The 14,232-nt window shown below is 40.2% G+C and overlaps 2 protein-coding genes across 4 annotated transcripts; both read left to right on the top strand.

Annotated features, from left to right (window-relative positions):
• Positions 1-8,672, top strand: zc3h11a (zinc finger CCCH-type containing 11A). Of its 3 annotated transcripts, none has more exons than XM_026344717.1 (17): positions 1-90; positions 1,601-1,665; positions 2,132-2,271; positions 2,400-2,519; positions 2,845-2,968; positions 3,072-3,254; positions 3,365-3,430; positions 3,534-3,707; positions 4,263-4,322; positions 4,411-4,509; positions 4,743-4,805; positions 4,918-5,370; positions 5,480-5,571; positions 5,655-6,180; positions 6,449-6,621; positions 6,913-7,115; positions 7,362-8,672. In XM_026344717.1, the coding sequence occupies exons 3-17, from the start codon at positions 2,218-2,220 to the stop codon at positions 7,582-7,584; spliced, it is 2,613 nt and encodes an 870-aa protein (XP_026200502.1). In that variant the 5' UTR covers positions 1-90; positions 1,601-1,665; positions 2,132-2,217; the 3' UTR covers positions 7,585-8,672. The 3 variants fall into 3 exon arrangements, with proteins under 3 accessions (XP_026200502.1, XP_026200501.1, XP_026200503.1); XM_026344716.1 differs by having other exon boundaries at positions 1-476; XM_026344718.1 differs by having other exon boundaries at positions 29-47.
• A 675-nt stretch (positions 8,673-9,347) lies between these two features.
• Positions 9,348-14,137, top strand: LOC113151677 (zinc finger protein 250-like). Its single transcript, XM_026344549.1, has 2 exons — positions 9,348-9,584; positions 13,196-14,137. The coding sequence occupies exons 1-2, from the start codon at positions 9,398-9,400 to the stop codon at positions 14,002-14,004; spliced, it is 996 nt and encodes a 331-aa protein (XP_026200334.1). The 5' UTR covers positions 9,348-9,397; the 3' UTR covers positions 14,005-14,137.
• Positions 14,138-14,232: the final 95 nt, after the last annotated feature.

Raw genomic sequence — 14,232 nt, 5'->3', positions numbered from 1 at the left:
TTTTGCTTTAGTTCGAGTGCGGCTGTGGCAGTCAACGAACCGGGACGGTACATTATCCAACTTTTAAAAAATCTTTTAAAACTGAAACTGGTAAATAACATCGCATATATTGATTACACAACACATACTGTTGTTACGTTGGAATGTAAAAATATAAAGGTGAATACCACGGTAGTGGAGAAATAGCTGTCGTAACATTTATGCTAGCGTTAGCTAACGATAAAGTGGCTAAAATTAGCGTCTTACGTAGGCCTCTGTTATTTCACATAACATTAAGGATAAATAAACCTAAAGCACACGAGCTTAGCTGATATTCCAAGTGCTGATAACGTTATATTTTGCGGTTACATATAGGATTGACATTAGAGTATTCTGATAATAGTAACCGACATTTTTTAGATAAGTTGACGAGGAGTCTTTCAGCCACGCTCGTAGTTCTCTTCAACTAGCTGCGGGCTAGGTATTGATACTATACAGTAAGTATTTAATTGTTTCTTGCTTATTTCGGTGTTTACACCTGAAAGAGATCTGCAACATTTGTTACACAAGAAACGTCCATTCTGGTTAGCCGTTTCAGATGTTTTGTCCTAAACCTAATATACGTCAGTATTGACCCAATACACGCGAACATTGACTTCAGGGAAGTATTTTTAACTACGTGTAATGCGACTTAGTAACTTTTGTTTCCATACAAGCTGAGAAGAAAAGTGTATGTTCCTGGTCTTTAAGATGGAGGGCATAGCTTTTATTCACCTACGTACGTGGGCCTCAATGTCTGGAGTAAATAAATCATTCAGGAATAGACTCCCAAAATGGCGGATTTTGTATATGTTGTACACTACGTGAAACAAAGAAATATGATTTGATAATCCAGCGTAGTGACAGTCAGTTCACTAATCAGCACAACCTTTACAGGTAGTATAAGCAAATAGTTGTTCTAGTTTGCCCTGTGGTCATTATTTGTCTCATGATATTGTACCTCTGTGGAAATGTCCACTTGTCTCCTTTGTGTTTGTCCACACTTGTCTGTCTCTTAATAACCCCCTTTTCAGTTTCTCTGGGAGTGTTTTTTATTATTGATTTTGTAGGTTTAAATTCATCTTCCTGGCTCTTTGTCGGGATGCCTGGATATGGATAGCTTGCCCATTGAAAATACATTGGCAGAAGATTTTTTTCCCCTCATCAGCATGGTAATCAACAGTTGATAATCCCTAGAAGCTTGAATATCATGTCCAACTTTTTTTTTACTACTATTGCCAAAATGTCACGAAGCCAAAGAAGAAGCTGAGGATGTTTTTTTTTTTTCACCATCTCGTGTTTTCCCCATTTTTGCCACATCATTTTAAGAGCTTTTGGATCTATTTTTTCATTTCTGGTGGTTTCTTTCCCTTTATTTCCTTCATTAGTTATATTAATTAATAAAAAATAATAAAAAAAGATACCCAAAGGACTGTTGCGTCTACCATGAGTAATACTGTATGTAGCAGTCTGGAGGAGTTAAAAAAGAGAGTCTCAGAAAAGGGATGTCATAGGAAGACAAATGTCACTGGGCGACCCACTCCCCTTTTCCTGTTATCTCATGGATCAAGTGTTCCTTCAGGACCCAATACCAATACGGAAACACCCACCAGCAGTCAGGACGAAACAGCTTCTCAGCCATCTCAGGTAAATGTGGCACCATGCTAACACTCCGTTAACAGGCATTTTTCTTGTTACCACTACTGATTTGCAGATTTACACATAGTATCCTCAAACAAAAATGTCACATTGAGGACATGGACATTTGTGCCCTGCACCATGGTTAACTGGCGTTCATATTTGCCCAGGTCGATTTAAGTACAGATTTAAATAAAGACCCAGTTTAACGTCTCATGTGCTCATTGGTTTTTAGTAAGATATTGCATTCAAAGCAGTTTTGATACTTACAAGGCAAAGAAAAACAACAGTAGGGTGGTAGTGTGTTATTTTAATTTAAATTATATTATGCGAAAATTCAAGTTGGAACAAGTCAGATTAACCTGTAAGTTTTATGTTTAAAAAAAAAAACTACATGCAGGTGTCTTTGTAATAAATGTAGAGATGTCTATATTTAAATTGTTAAAAAGGGCCTCTCTTTGTGATGTGTTGTTAGGGAGACTCCTGTTGGCCCTTAAGAGAAACAGCTGCTGGATCTACCGTTGGTAAACTCATCGCCACCACCACTCCAGACGTGTTAAAATGACCAGCCATGGAGATGACTGCTACTTCTTTTATTATTCCACCTGTACTAAAGTAAGCAAAGGATTAGCCCAAAGCTTACACATACACACATTATATAACAAGTTTGAAAAAAGAAGGTGACCAGAGCGAAGGGTACGATCTTAATGCATTAAGGATGTTTCACATAATTTATCCTGCAGGGAGACAGTTGCCCTTTCAGACACTGTGAGGCAGCAATGGGAAATGAGACCATCTGCAACCTCTGGCAGGAAGGACGCTGCTTTCGTACTGTCTGCAAGTTTCGCCACATGGAGATCACAGTAAGTCAAATTTAAGCATTCAACATAAACTGAAGACTGCTCAGGACTCTCCTTCAAGCTTTGCCCACTCAAGGCTGTGTGTGTCTTGAATGGTCATAATGGAAAGGTAGAAAATGTTCTCCCTGTAAACCAGGGTTAGGAGCTCCACTCCTGACTCTGGACTTGTGTGGAGGAACAGAAATCAATAATCAGTATGCAGTGTAAAGAGAATCTTCAATTAGTTTATCTTCTACATTCAGTAGTTGGTGTTAGTTCACACAAAGATGTCATCAGCCAATCCTTTCTATACATGCTGGTATATGTCGTTTCTGCTACATCACAACAGAAAAACCGAAAGGAGATACCTTGTTATTGGGAGAACCAGCCAGCCGGCTGCCAGAAGCCACACTGTGCTTTCCTCCATGAAAAGCCTCGCTACATTGATGGTATTTTCGTCCCACCTAATAAAAGTGAGTAGAAGTCTTTTACAAAAAACATTGAATTGAAATGATGTTTTTTTTAGACTGTTTGCATTTACCTGTAGAAATATCATAATCACTATAATTCACTCAGGTCTGAGCAAGAATGATGAACAACCACATGAGGAACCAACTCCACCCCCAGCTGCTCCTCTTCCCACTCCAGCTAATCCCCAGCTCAGGGGGGTAATGAAGACAGAAACTCAGGAGCCAGTACCGAGCCCCACTCACCCACCAGTGGTGATTAATCCAGCAGATGATGATGAGGATGAAGATGGTAAGAGAGATTTGATCTCAAAATAGCTAATTTGTCACTTCTAGCTTTTTTTTTTTTCCACATTTTTGTTCCAAATTAAGACCTTACCACCTGTGTCTTTATGTTACCAGACCAGTTCTCTGAGGAGGGAGAGGATTGTAAAGTTGGCCTTTCTCCTAGAAAGTTACCTAAATCGGGTGAGACTGGTGCAAAATGCTAATTTGTGGCTAGAGCTGTAGCAAAAATTCTGAGTAACCATTATCATGTGATTGTGTTTTGATGGAGTAACATGTCTTACAGATGACTCTCTGAACTTTGGAGTGAGCACCCTGGAGGAGATTCGACTGAGAAAGGCCCTGAAGGCCAGCATGAAGAGGGCTGGCTATCCCATCCAGACTGCTGACACTGCAGCCAATGGAGAGAAAGAAAACATCCAGTCATTTTTTCGACCAGCCCTCAATGATGCCAGAGAAGGTAAAAGGCATATTTGTCAAATTTGGATTGTTCCTCCAATATTCTATTGATTGATTCTATTTGGTTTTGACTGCAAATTTGTAAATTAATGTTGAAAACAACCTTGTGAAGCCTAAAAAAAAAATCTGTTTCTGTATAAGTATGATCAAATATGCCATTAGAATTTCAATTCCTAAAAGTCGTTAAAGGAAACCCAATTCAACGTAAAATATTTGTTTATGTGGCCCAAATATGTGTAACTTTAGGATGATAAATACTGAAGGGGAAATTAGAACCAGGTGTTTGAATTAATGGGATGACAATCAGGTGTGAGTATTGGAGGCTCAGCTGTGTTTAAAGAAGAGGCTTCTGGGTCTTCACCATCAAAGTCTAATCTTGACAGAACAGAGGTTTGTAATGTAGTTGTTCTGTCAGGATTGTCAATGCAGAAGTGTTTTTTTGGAATAATGTAGTTTTTTTTGTCTAATTATTTCAATTACCTAGTTGTAGTAGCAGTTACTTTCAGCCTAAAAACAGGTAGGTTTGACTTCAACTGAGGCACCCTTGTCTTTACAGATCCTGGGAGACCAAGACCCAGTGTGGCAGGCAGGCTGGGAAGGAAGGTGCCCAGTGCAGGTAACTGTGCAGTTTTATACCTTAACAGTAGCACTGATAGTAAAAATGTTATTGTATAGATCAGTCTCATGACTTATCCTTGTTGTAGATGTAAATAGTGGAGAAGGTTTCCCACTGAAAAGGAGTCTGGCTGAGCGCTTGGGCAGAGTTGTAGTTGAGGAGGAACCATCAGTGCCCCCACAGAAAGGTAAGTAGTGTGAAAGATCAAAGTGATACCCATGCTATTCATCAAATGTCACCTTTTAGTTTTTTGCTGACAGCCATTCTACTGAGAGATGTTGTATATTAAGGGTCAAGAACAATACTGGGATTGTGTAAAATGTGTTAACAGACTGTGTATATGTAGGGGCCCTAATTCAAATGACAAATTCCAGAATAGAAATTTTATTTTAAATTATTTAATTTTTTGTGTTTCTGTAGCTTTGAAGCCTATTAAGCAAAGACTTGGATTATCTGCTGGTGCTGTTTCACTCACTCAAACAGGTATGAAGTCTCAATAAAATAAGAGGTTAACTTACCACTGTCCCTTATGTTGTCTAAAAAAGACTAATCATCAACGAGATTATTTATTGTTGTTCCCCAACTTTTCCAACAGCTGAGACCAACATGGAGTCAAAGAAAGCTCCAGAGCAGATTCGCATCAAAACTCTGGAGGAGATCAGACAGGAGAAAGCAGCAAAATGTCAGAGTCAGAATGATGGCTCTTCAGTGGTGCCTCCAGAAAGCACTAAAACAATCACCACTAAAGGCACCAAGGGTGTTAAGCGAGCCATCACCATCCAAGATGAGAAGAACCGCAGCCCAAAAAAGGTCAGGCAAGCTGTGGAGAAAATTCCATGCAAGAGCCAGGGAGAGTCCAACACAGCAGGGCCTGTTTCTGAGGCTGCAAATGTTGAGGAGGTTAGAGTCAAGACCCTGGAGGAGATCCGCAGGGAAAAAGCAGCTAGGATGCAGACCCAGGAGGCGGAAAACAAAAGGAACTCTGAGATTTTGGAGAATGGTGCTAAGAAGCCCCGCATACTACGCATCAACAAACTGGCTTCCCAAAGTAAGACAGTGCTGTCATTTCTAGGCCCTTGTATGCTGTTTTCTTTCAGATTTAAAATGTTTATTAGTTTGAGCATTTAAAACCTGAAATTTTCTGTTCAACTGATCAGGTAACATCACAACAGATAAGATTCCTGAAGGAACAGAGAAGATTCCTGAAGGGACAGAAAAGCCAATGAAACCTCAGACTGCTAGTCTTGAGGTATGTCATTGAAGACACTGCAGTATTGGTTGTGGTTGCTTGTCATTCTCCTGACTGTAGGTGATTTTTCTGTGTCTTTTCAGACCAGCTCTGAATCCAGTAACATTGTCAAAGTTAAGACTTTTGAGGAAATCATGCGTGAAAAACGCCTTCGCAAGCAGGAAATCAAGGAGCAGGCAACCTCAGCTGAGGCAAAAACTTCTGAGAGACAGATTTTTGATGGAACTCTGAAGAGGAAGGCTCCTTCTACAGTCAATCTTCGATCATCAGGTTCTTCATCACCTTCCCCCAACACCCCTGACACTACCTCCACCATCCACAAGCTCCCTGTCCGTAAGCTGACCCACCTTAAATCCAAGACTGGTTCGCCTCTTAACAGCTCCATTACTTCTGATACAACAGCAGCTGATAAAACTGTGAAGCAGGGTGAGACTGAGTCGCACTCGCACAGCCCCAGCAGTTCCAGGGAGGTCCCAGACAAAAAGATGAGCAATGCCTCTCAACTGTCCCCCGCTGAGCAGGCCAGAGCAGCTGCTCAGGTTCCCACTGATGATACAACATTGAACAGTAATCATATGACATCCCCAGAAAGCTCTACAGACACCAAAGGTACCTCACCTCTAATGCTGTTATTCATTCCCATTCCAACACTAAGACAACCTAGCTTGTTCTCTGAACAAACTTGTTACACAGGTCAATTATTGTTGCAGACATCTGATTTTTTTAAATGTGATGTAAGCAAAAAATACAGTTTTCTTTTATTTGAGTTGTGTACACACAACTGGAAGCAGAACAGGGCTCTGGTATGCGATGAATCCTCAGCAGTAGCACAGTAATATACCTTTCATACAAATTAATTCTTTGTTTTGTTTTTTAGTGAGGCCCAAACTGAATGTGAAGCCATCTGTTGTGAAGCCTGCAGTGCAGGTGAAACCAGGCCAGAAGAGGAAGGGAGCAGAGCGATCTGCTGTTGCTGCTGTTAAACCTCTGAACAGCACACCCGCATTACTGGAGGAGCCACAGGAGGAGATGCCCTGTAGACACAGACAGGTAGGTCTGTTATAGGTCGAAATCTTCCTGTATCTTTGTATATTGCATTCATCTTAATCTTAGCATTTGTAGCTTTGTACTCTATTTTATTTATGAATTTTAAATTGAGTCCTTAATGTGTTTATGTTGGGTTGAATTGCTGATTACATTCATTTATATGGTTAGTCTGTTAATCTGTAGTCAGTTTCACACTTAGTTTCTCATCTGATGTTGGATCTAAGAAATAAAACTATACAATATGAGAATCTGAACATGCTATTGCTGTTATTGACCTTAAGTTTTTTTTGACAGATGTTCCCATCCTCCAATGCAGAGCCTCAGCTGAGCTCAGCTGTTCCTCATACTCCATGCTCCTTGTTGGACTCGAGCTCCAGCTCCAGCCCTCTGAGAGAGGAGCTCCAGACGGTTCCTGTGTTTAAGCAGAGTTCAAGTCAAGAAACCAAACCCACTATCAGTATTGCTGCTCCTAGAGAGACCTGTACAGTCCCTCAAAGGTAAAAGTCGAAAAAGAACAACTTATTAGGGATGTCAGACTTTACAGTGGAAATATTTAGGGAGTAGGAAGTGACTTTTTCACTTTTAACTTGTGTATTTATAATTGTGCAGTCACAAAATAAGATACTGTTGACTGTATCTTATAGTTAATTCTATAATGTAGCTTCCCTGGGATATAATCCCAGTGACATGAATGCAACACTGTCAGTCACTAAATGAATAACATTTCCCTCTGTTCACAACAGCCCGATCCTGAAGACTCCTACTCAAACTTCCAAACCACGGAGGCAGAGCACAGGTGTGTCGCGCACCACCTCCACCTCTGGCTCTGCTGCAAGCACTTCAGTTGTGGATGATTTTGAAGAGCTGATCAGTGAGTTCACTGGAGACCATTTGGAGGAAGACGTGGACCCTGGCATCGGAGAAGACGACCTGCTGCAGGAGCTGTCAGAGATGATTGACAGCTGAGGGTTCCAATCAGGCAAAATCAATAACCCTACACCAATTTCTCACCCACGACCTTGTCAAGTGACTGTATTTACAAGAAGTGGAGACTATCACACAATATCTACTATAGAGCTTTTTAAAGATGTATTTTTTCTTTAAAGTTTAGCTTGTTCTGTACCTTTTAAACATCTTCTGTCATCCAGCCATTTTTCATTTCCTGCCCATGTAATCATTCTGTGGACCAGATTTGGTTCTAAAGGACTTTGCTTGTCTTTATCATGTCTGTTTTTGATCATTGTCTAAATTTCCAGGCTCTGGGAAGAGAAACTGAAAAGGGCTTGTGTGCTGCAAGAAGTTAACATCCTAAGTTTGTCAAGAATTATTGGTTTAATGGTAAATGTTGGGAATGATAACTGCATCATTTTAGAGAGAAGTCATATTTGTATACTGTGTATGCAAAGAAAAGGGCGAGGTGAACATAGAAATAATGAATACTGCTGCACTTAACAGTAGGCTGCCTTGAGATACTTGTTATTGTTTTTAAATGTATGAGTGGATGATTGTTGCTACTCAGCTAGTTTCCACATGATGTTTCAACGGGAGTTTTACTTTAATGAGAACCCTGTCTACAAAGCAGCAACCTGAGAGAAACTTATATTAATATAAACATTACAGTCGTCTTCTTCAGGTAAATGTTGTTTATAGTTTGTCTACGCAACTCTGATTGAGTGCGTCATCTCCCTGCTTGTTATTATGTTTAACTAAATAGTATTTTGTTTGCATTTGATTTTTGACCAGTTAATTCAGTGGACACAATTTGAAATATGAAGTTGTCATACCTGGTCTGGGATAACTACTCTCTGGTCTTTGTTACTTGATACCTCAGGGACTCTTTCTGATGTTTGTATGTTCTTTATATGATTAACAAACACTGTATTTCAATTCAACATCACTCTTTTCCTGTTTTTATCTGATTTCTTTTTTCTTTTTTTTTCTTGCGCATCATGCGTTTGCTCTGTCCTGCCCCTTTTCCACAAACTTACTGTTCAAAGCGAGTTGTACAGATGATTGTGTAAATAAAAAAAAAAAATGCTTTTAATGACCCGCAAGATCAAGAATTGACTAAATATTTAAAGTAGAGCTCCATTAGTTTGTGCAAGATTTGGTAAATGGTCTGCACTTACACACTTATATAGCACTTTTCTACCTAACTGGTACTCAAAGCACTCAAAGATAACCGCTCTACCTCTGCCCAGTTTGTCAAAAACATTAGGTAGTATGCAAGAAATTAATAATTAGCTGGTTTTAGTAAATATCAGACTTGATAAAAATGTAAATTTACATTTAATCAATTGGCAGATGTAACTAAAATGTCAGATCCATATGTGAATCTTGTTCTAATTCTGGTTTTGCATTAGCCTGTTCTTTGTTCTCCTCATAGACTGTCTATATAAAGATACAGTCTATGTACAGTAGATTGTTTTTTTATTAAACTTATTAAATTCAATTTAAATTTGATTCAAACCAGTTCTGGAGAATTAAGGTGTTATTTAACTGTAAGTTAATAACGGTTGTTCCATGTATGTCGTAAGTTACAGAAACGCCAAACGCCCATAAAAAGCAACACCAATATATTAGTGAGGAATAATAACTGGGTACGTTTGACGCTACAGTGCAATGTCGTCTTCCATCCAGCAGGTGGCGGGACAAGCCACAAGCGTCCCTCTGAACCGCGACACCACGCAGAAGCCGGTAAGCTTCTACTTCCGGGACAGTGGATGTAAACAAAAGGACGTCCCCCCACTGGACATAGCAGCGGTAAAAAAAAAAAAACATGACCAAGCTGGAGCTGTTGAACGTGTTTCTGAACGACAGGTTGACAGCGGCCGCCGAAGAGATTTTCCGCGCCGTTAAAGACACGGTGGTGGAGTATCAGAGTGAAATTCTGCGCTCCAAAGAGGAGAACGAGCGGCTAAGACGGCTCCTCGACGTAGCCGTCCAACGGCTCCTGATGCAGCCAGGTGAGGAGCAGCAGCTGGCCCCTAAACGTCACCCCAGACTCCACTCAATATATAGCAAATTGTAATGGAGCTGTGCTCATGTGTTAAAATGCAGCTAACACCCGGACATTAGGCGTGTTTCATTTATTTTAGTGAGTGAAAACTGACGCTGCAGCAGCGCCAGCGGCGTATAGAATCAAGAGGAACACTGGTTAATAATTACCATGATGAAAACAGCTGAGAATCTTTGTTAATACACTAAAACCATCTTCCAGATCCCAGCATTTGTAGCCCTACGTGATGGATACCGTGGTTCTGATGATCATATATTTTAAGCAATAAGATTTTTAAGGCTGTGCAATGATTGAGTCCTATATTGCGCTTCAGCATACTGCTATTGTGAGATATTGTCAAAAACATTAATTGCTGTACAAACGCTAAAAGACTTGTCATTGTTGAACAGAATAATACTATGATAGTGATTAGGTGACTTTTATTCTGTTCAGATTGTCCTCCTCCTGGTTCGGAACATCTTTAGCCTAATCTAACAGAACACATAAAAACTGTAGGTTTACTAACAGTTATCAAGATTACACAACACTAATCAAAGTAATTCTAAATACATTTTGAATAGATAGTTTTAGTTTGCTTAATTGCTTAATTGTTGAAAATTATCAGTCTTACATATTTGTGTTTGGCAAAAGTATGTTAACCTCTAGGATTATCAGTTCTTTGGGAGGGTAAATTGAATTAATGTGTGTCAGTTAGTAGAATGATAATCATTTGTGAGTCTCAGAGACTCTTGGCTCAAACAAAAGACACTTCTGATGCTTAGAAGAAAAGTTGTTGATGTTCAGAAGGCTAGAAAGGGTTACAAAAGAATTTAGCCTCTGAACAGCAGACTGGACTGGACTCATACCACAGACGCACTGTATGGGAAGGGCTAGAGCAAGCTCTACCTCCTGAGGACCTCCTGTGGCATTAGCCATCCTGTACGGGGTGGTCTGCTGGAGCAGCAGTATCAGGGAGAGGGAGAGGAAGCAGCTGGACAAGGTCATCAAGAAGTCCATCTCTGTTCTGGGCTGTCCTCTGGACTCAGTGAAGGAGGTGGGGAACAGAAGGGTCCTGGCTAAACTAGCATCTATGCTGATCCATGAGTCTCATCCCCTGCAGGACCCCCTGTATGCTCCGGAGAGCAACTTCAGTGACAGGTTGCTGTATGAGAGAGAGATTCTGCAGATCTTTTCTTTCTGCTGCAGTCAGACTCTACAACGAACACTACTAACACTGTACATTTGGCATCCATCTGCTGTGATCGTGTGCAGTACTGTATTGTATTGTAAGGTGAATCACCACCAGTGCATTATACAGTCATATATATGTAGTATATATAGTATTACAATATAAATGGTAATATATAGTCACTACTGTATTTTTTTTTAAATTTATCCATCGATTTCCATACTGTACATACCCAGTGGAACATATTGTACACGTGTATAGTTCTTGCAGCTTTATAGCACTTTAATTTCTTATTTATCTTACATCTTTGCTACTTTTGGCACTCTGCTATGTATTTGTACTTTGCTGTTGCAACAATGCAATTTCCCAATTGTGGGACAAATAAAAGTTTTTATTATCTTATGGTCACTCCAGTAGTCGACTATCGGGTAGATATTGTAAAGTTGGGGAACCACTTTTAACCTACCCAGGATCGATCAACAAAAATCACTACAAGAGCAAGAGTTGAAATAGGAAACTAAAGGTCTATCCGGCAGTGGTTAATATCAGTGTTCATGAGTCCATCATCAGAACACTGAACAACCCGGAGTTGTGAGGAGGAAGCCACTACTCTACAAAAAGAACACTGCTGCCCATCTACAGTTTGCTCAAGACCATGCAGATAAATCAGACGACTGCTGGAAGAATGATATGTAGATAACTGAGCAGGATGGTCATCATTGATCGAGCTCTGGTTTTTGAGTTGAACAAGCAAATTCTACAGGAAAATGTGAACAGAGGAAAATGTGTTCAACAGAAAGTGGGTCATGCAGCAAGACACCAACTCTACAAGTAATTTAAATAAAGAATGGTCAAAGCAGAAGAAATGTAATGTTTTGGAATGACTGGGTCCCAGTCCTGACCTTACTTCTATAGAAATGCTGTGGAAGGACTCAAAGCAAATAATATTATAATTAATTAATTATATAGTGCTTTAAACACGACATCTTGTTGATCAAAGTACTTACATAAAATAGAATAAATAGGAAAAGCAAGAGAGTTAATGCAGGAAGCCAAGCAGCATCCCTGAAATGAAGCTGTTCTGTGGGAAAGATTGGAATGGCCCAAACTGATGTGCAGAGATGAGTCCAGAAACGTTTAGTTGAAATTATTGCTGGGAAAGCGTGTTGAACAAGTTACTAAAAGAACAAGTTTACATACTTTTGCTCTACAAATTTGTAAGATTGGGCAAGTTTCCTTATTACAGTGCCTATAAAAATATTCACCCCCTTGGATGTTTCGTCATTTTATTGACATTATAAATCAATCATGGTCAATAAAAGTTGGTTACTTTGACAAAATAAAATGTCAGAAAAATACCTCAATAAAGTCTAAGTGAAAACGGGTTTTTACAAAGTAATGTCTTGTCAAGGTAGAGGGTAAGATGAATGCGGCAAAATATAGGACAATCCTGAAGGAAAATCTTATTCAGTCGTCAAGACAACTACAGCTTGGAGGAAGATTTGAGACAAGACACACAAGACAATGACCGATAGCATACAGTGAAAGCTACAAAATGAAATGATTTACCAACAACAAGGTGAATGTTCTGGAGTGGTCGAGTCAAAGTCCAGACATCAATCTAATAGAGAATTTGTGGATGGATTTGAAAAGGGCTGTTTACACCTGATCCCCACGCAACCTGACAGAGCTTGAGCAGTTTTGCAAAGAAGAATGGGATAAAATTCCAGTGTCCAGATGTTCAAGCTTAATTGAGACCTATACACACAGACTCCATGCTTTGATTGTAGCCAAAGGTACATCAACTAAATACTGACCTGAAGGGGGGGAATATTAATGTAAACACTAATGTCATCTTATGTATTTTTATTAATTTGACATTACTTTGTAGAAACCTGTTTTCACTTTGGCATTAATGAGTTATTTTTCTGAAATTTCTTTGTCAAAGTCGCCAACTTTTATTGACCATGACTGATTTATAATGTCAATAAAAGGATAAAATATCCAAGGGGCTGAATACTTTTTATAGGCACTGTCAGTGTAATTGTTTTGCTCTCATTTTTTTCTTTGGGTTCTCTATCCAGTTTCAGTTTCATCTAAAAGCTGAGATCACAAAACTGAGCTATAAAATGTTTCACCTTAAAATGTGTCAGCGATAGTTGATATGCAGAAATCAATCTCTATTTATTAATCAAATTGTAAAGTTGCCACATCTATTGAGTTCCACACAAAGTCAGGAATAGAGTTTGTGTGAGAGAACAGAGTGAAACAGTTTAGCTTATATGGTTTACATTGAACAGCACCTTACAGGCGAGGCTTAGCTTGAAGAGACGCAGCAATGTATTTATACAAATCCACCTAGCATGACTTTGATGCCTGTTACCTTTCAGAACCCCCATCTGTTCTTCCTGAAGGAGATGGTCAGCCCTTTGGGTCTGATTGGAGGAGCAGTATGGAGCTGCTGCCACAAGTTAAAGAAGAGCCAAAACTCGGGAACATTCCAAAAGATTGTTCACGTGAAGCACAAGACTCAGAGGGAGGAAACTCTAGTCATGTTGAGCCACTACAGAGGTTACATACATCAGAGAGTGTGTGCAGCAGCCAGAGTGTCTCCCCAACTCCTCTAATATCCCAGGAGATTAAGGCAGAGAGCAACAGAGAAGACAACAGGACACAGCAGCCAGTCATCAGCTTAACATCATCTCCCGCTGTTAATTCCAACAACTGCAGAATGGCTCAGAGTGGTGCTTGTGGTGGCAACGCCAAGACTCACAGGACGAAAACCGAGCAGCAGATTAAAGGGCTACTTCGCTCGAATGGAAAACAGAGCACACATATACTGCAGATCAAGAATGCAAGATCCCTGAAGCCACCTGCACCTCGCTCCTCTCACCCGAGCCAGAGCATCCAGAGGTGGCACAACTGTAAGGAGTGTGGTAAGGGCTTCAGCTTCGCCTGCCAGCTGGAGGTCCACATGCGCTGGCACACCAAGGAGAAGCCGTACAGCTGTGCAGTGTGCCGCAAGAGCTTCACCACGGTCAGCATGCTAAAGAGGCACCACCGCATCCACACCGGAGAGAAACCATTCCGCTGCCACGTCTGCGGCAAATGTTTCAACCAGTCGGCACACCTTAACACGCACTTCAGGCTCCACACGAGAGAGAGGGCCAGCTGGACTAGAGCACCACACGCCAAGTGAATGAAGGAGGTGACAAAAACAGGAAATTAAACTGTAAACGTTGACATGCTTGAAATGGCCAACTGTCAGGTTCAGTCAGTGTACAATGATGTTTCACTGTGCGTCTTAGTGTTGTGCAATAAAATGTGAGTTATGAAAGTTTCTGTGATGATTATCACTCAAAGGTATTAAAAGCATAGAAGGATTATTCGCTTCTCTTCAATTTCATAGCTAAAGGTGCATTTCCAT

The sequence above is a fragment of the Anabas testudineus genome, chromosome 5, assembly GCF_900324465.2.
Source record: "Anabas testudineus chromosome 5, fAnaTes1.2, whole genome shotgun sequence".
NCBI classification, from domain to species: Eukaryota; Metazoa; Chordata; class Actinopteri; order Anabantiformes; family Anabantidae; genus Anabas; species Anabas testudineus.
Note: the sequence above shows the minus strand (reverse complement) of the source record. Positions and strands in the feature narration are given on the sequence as shown.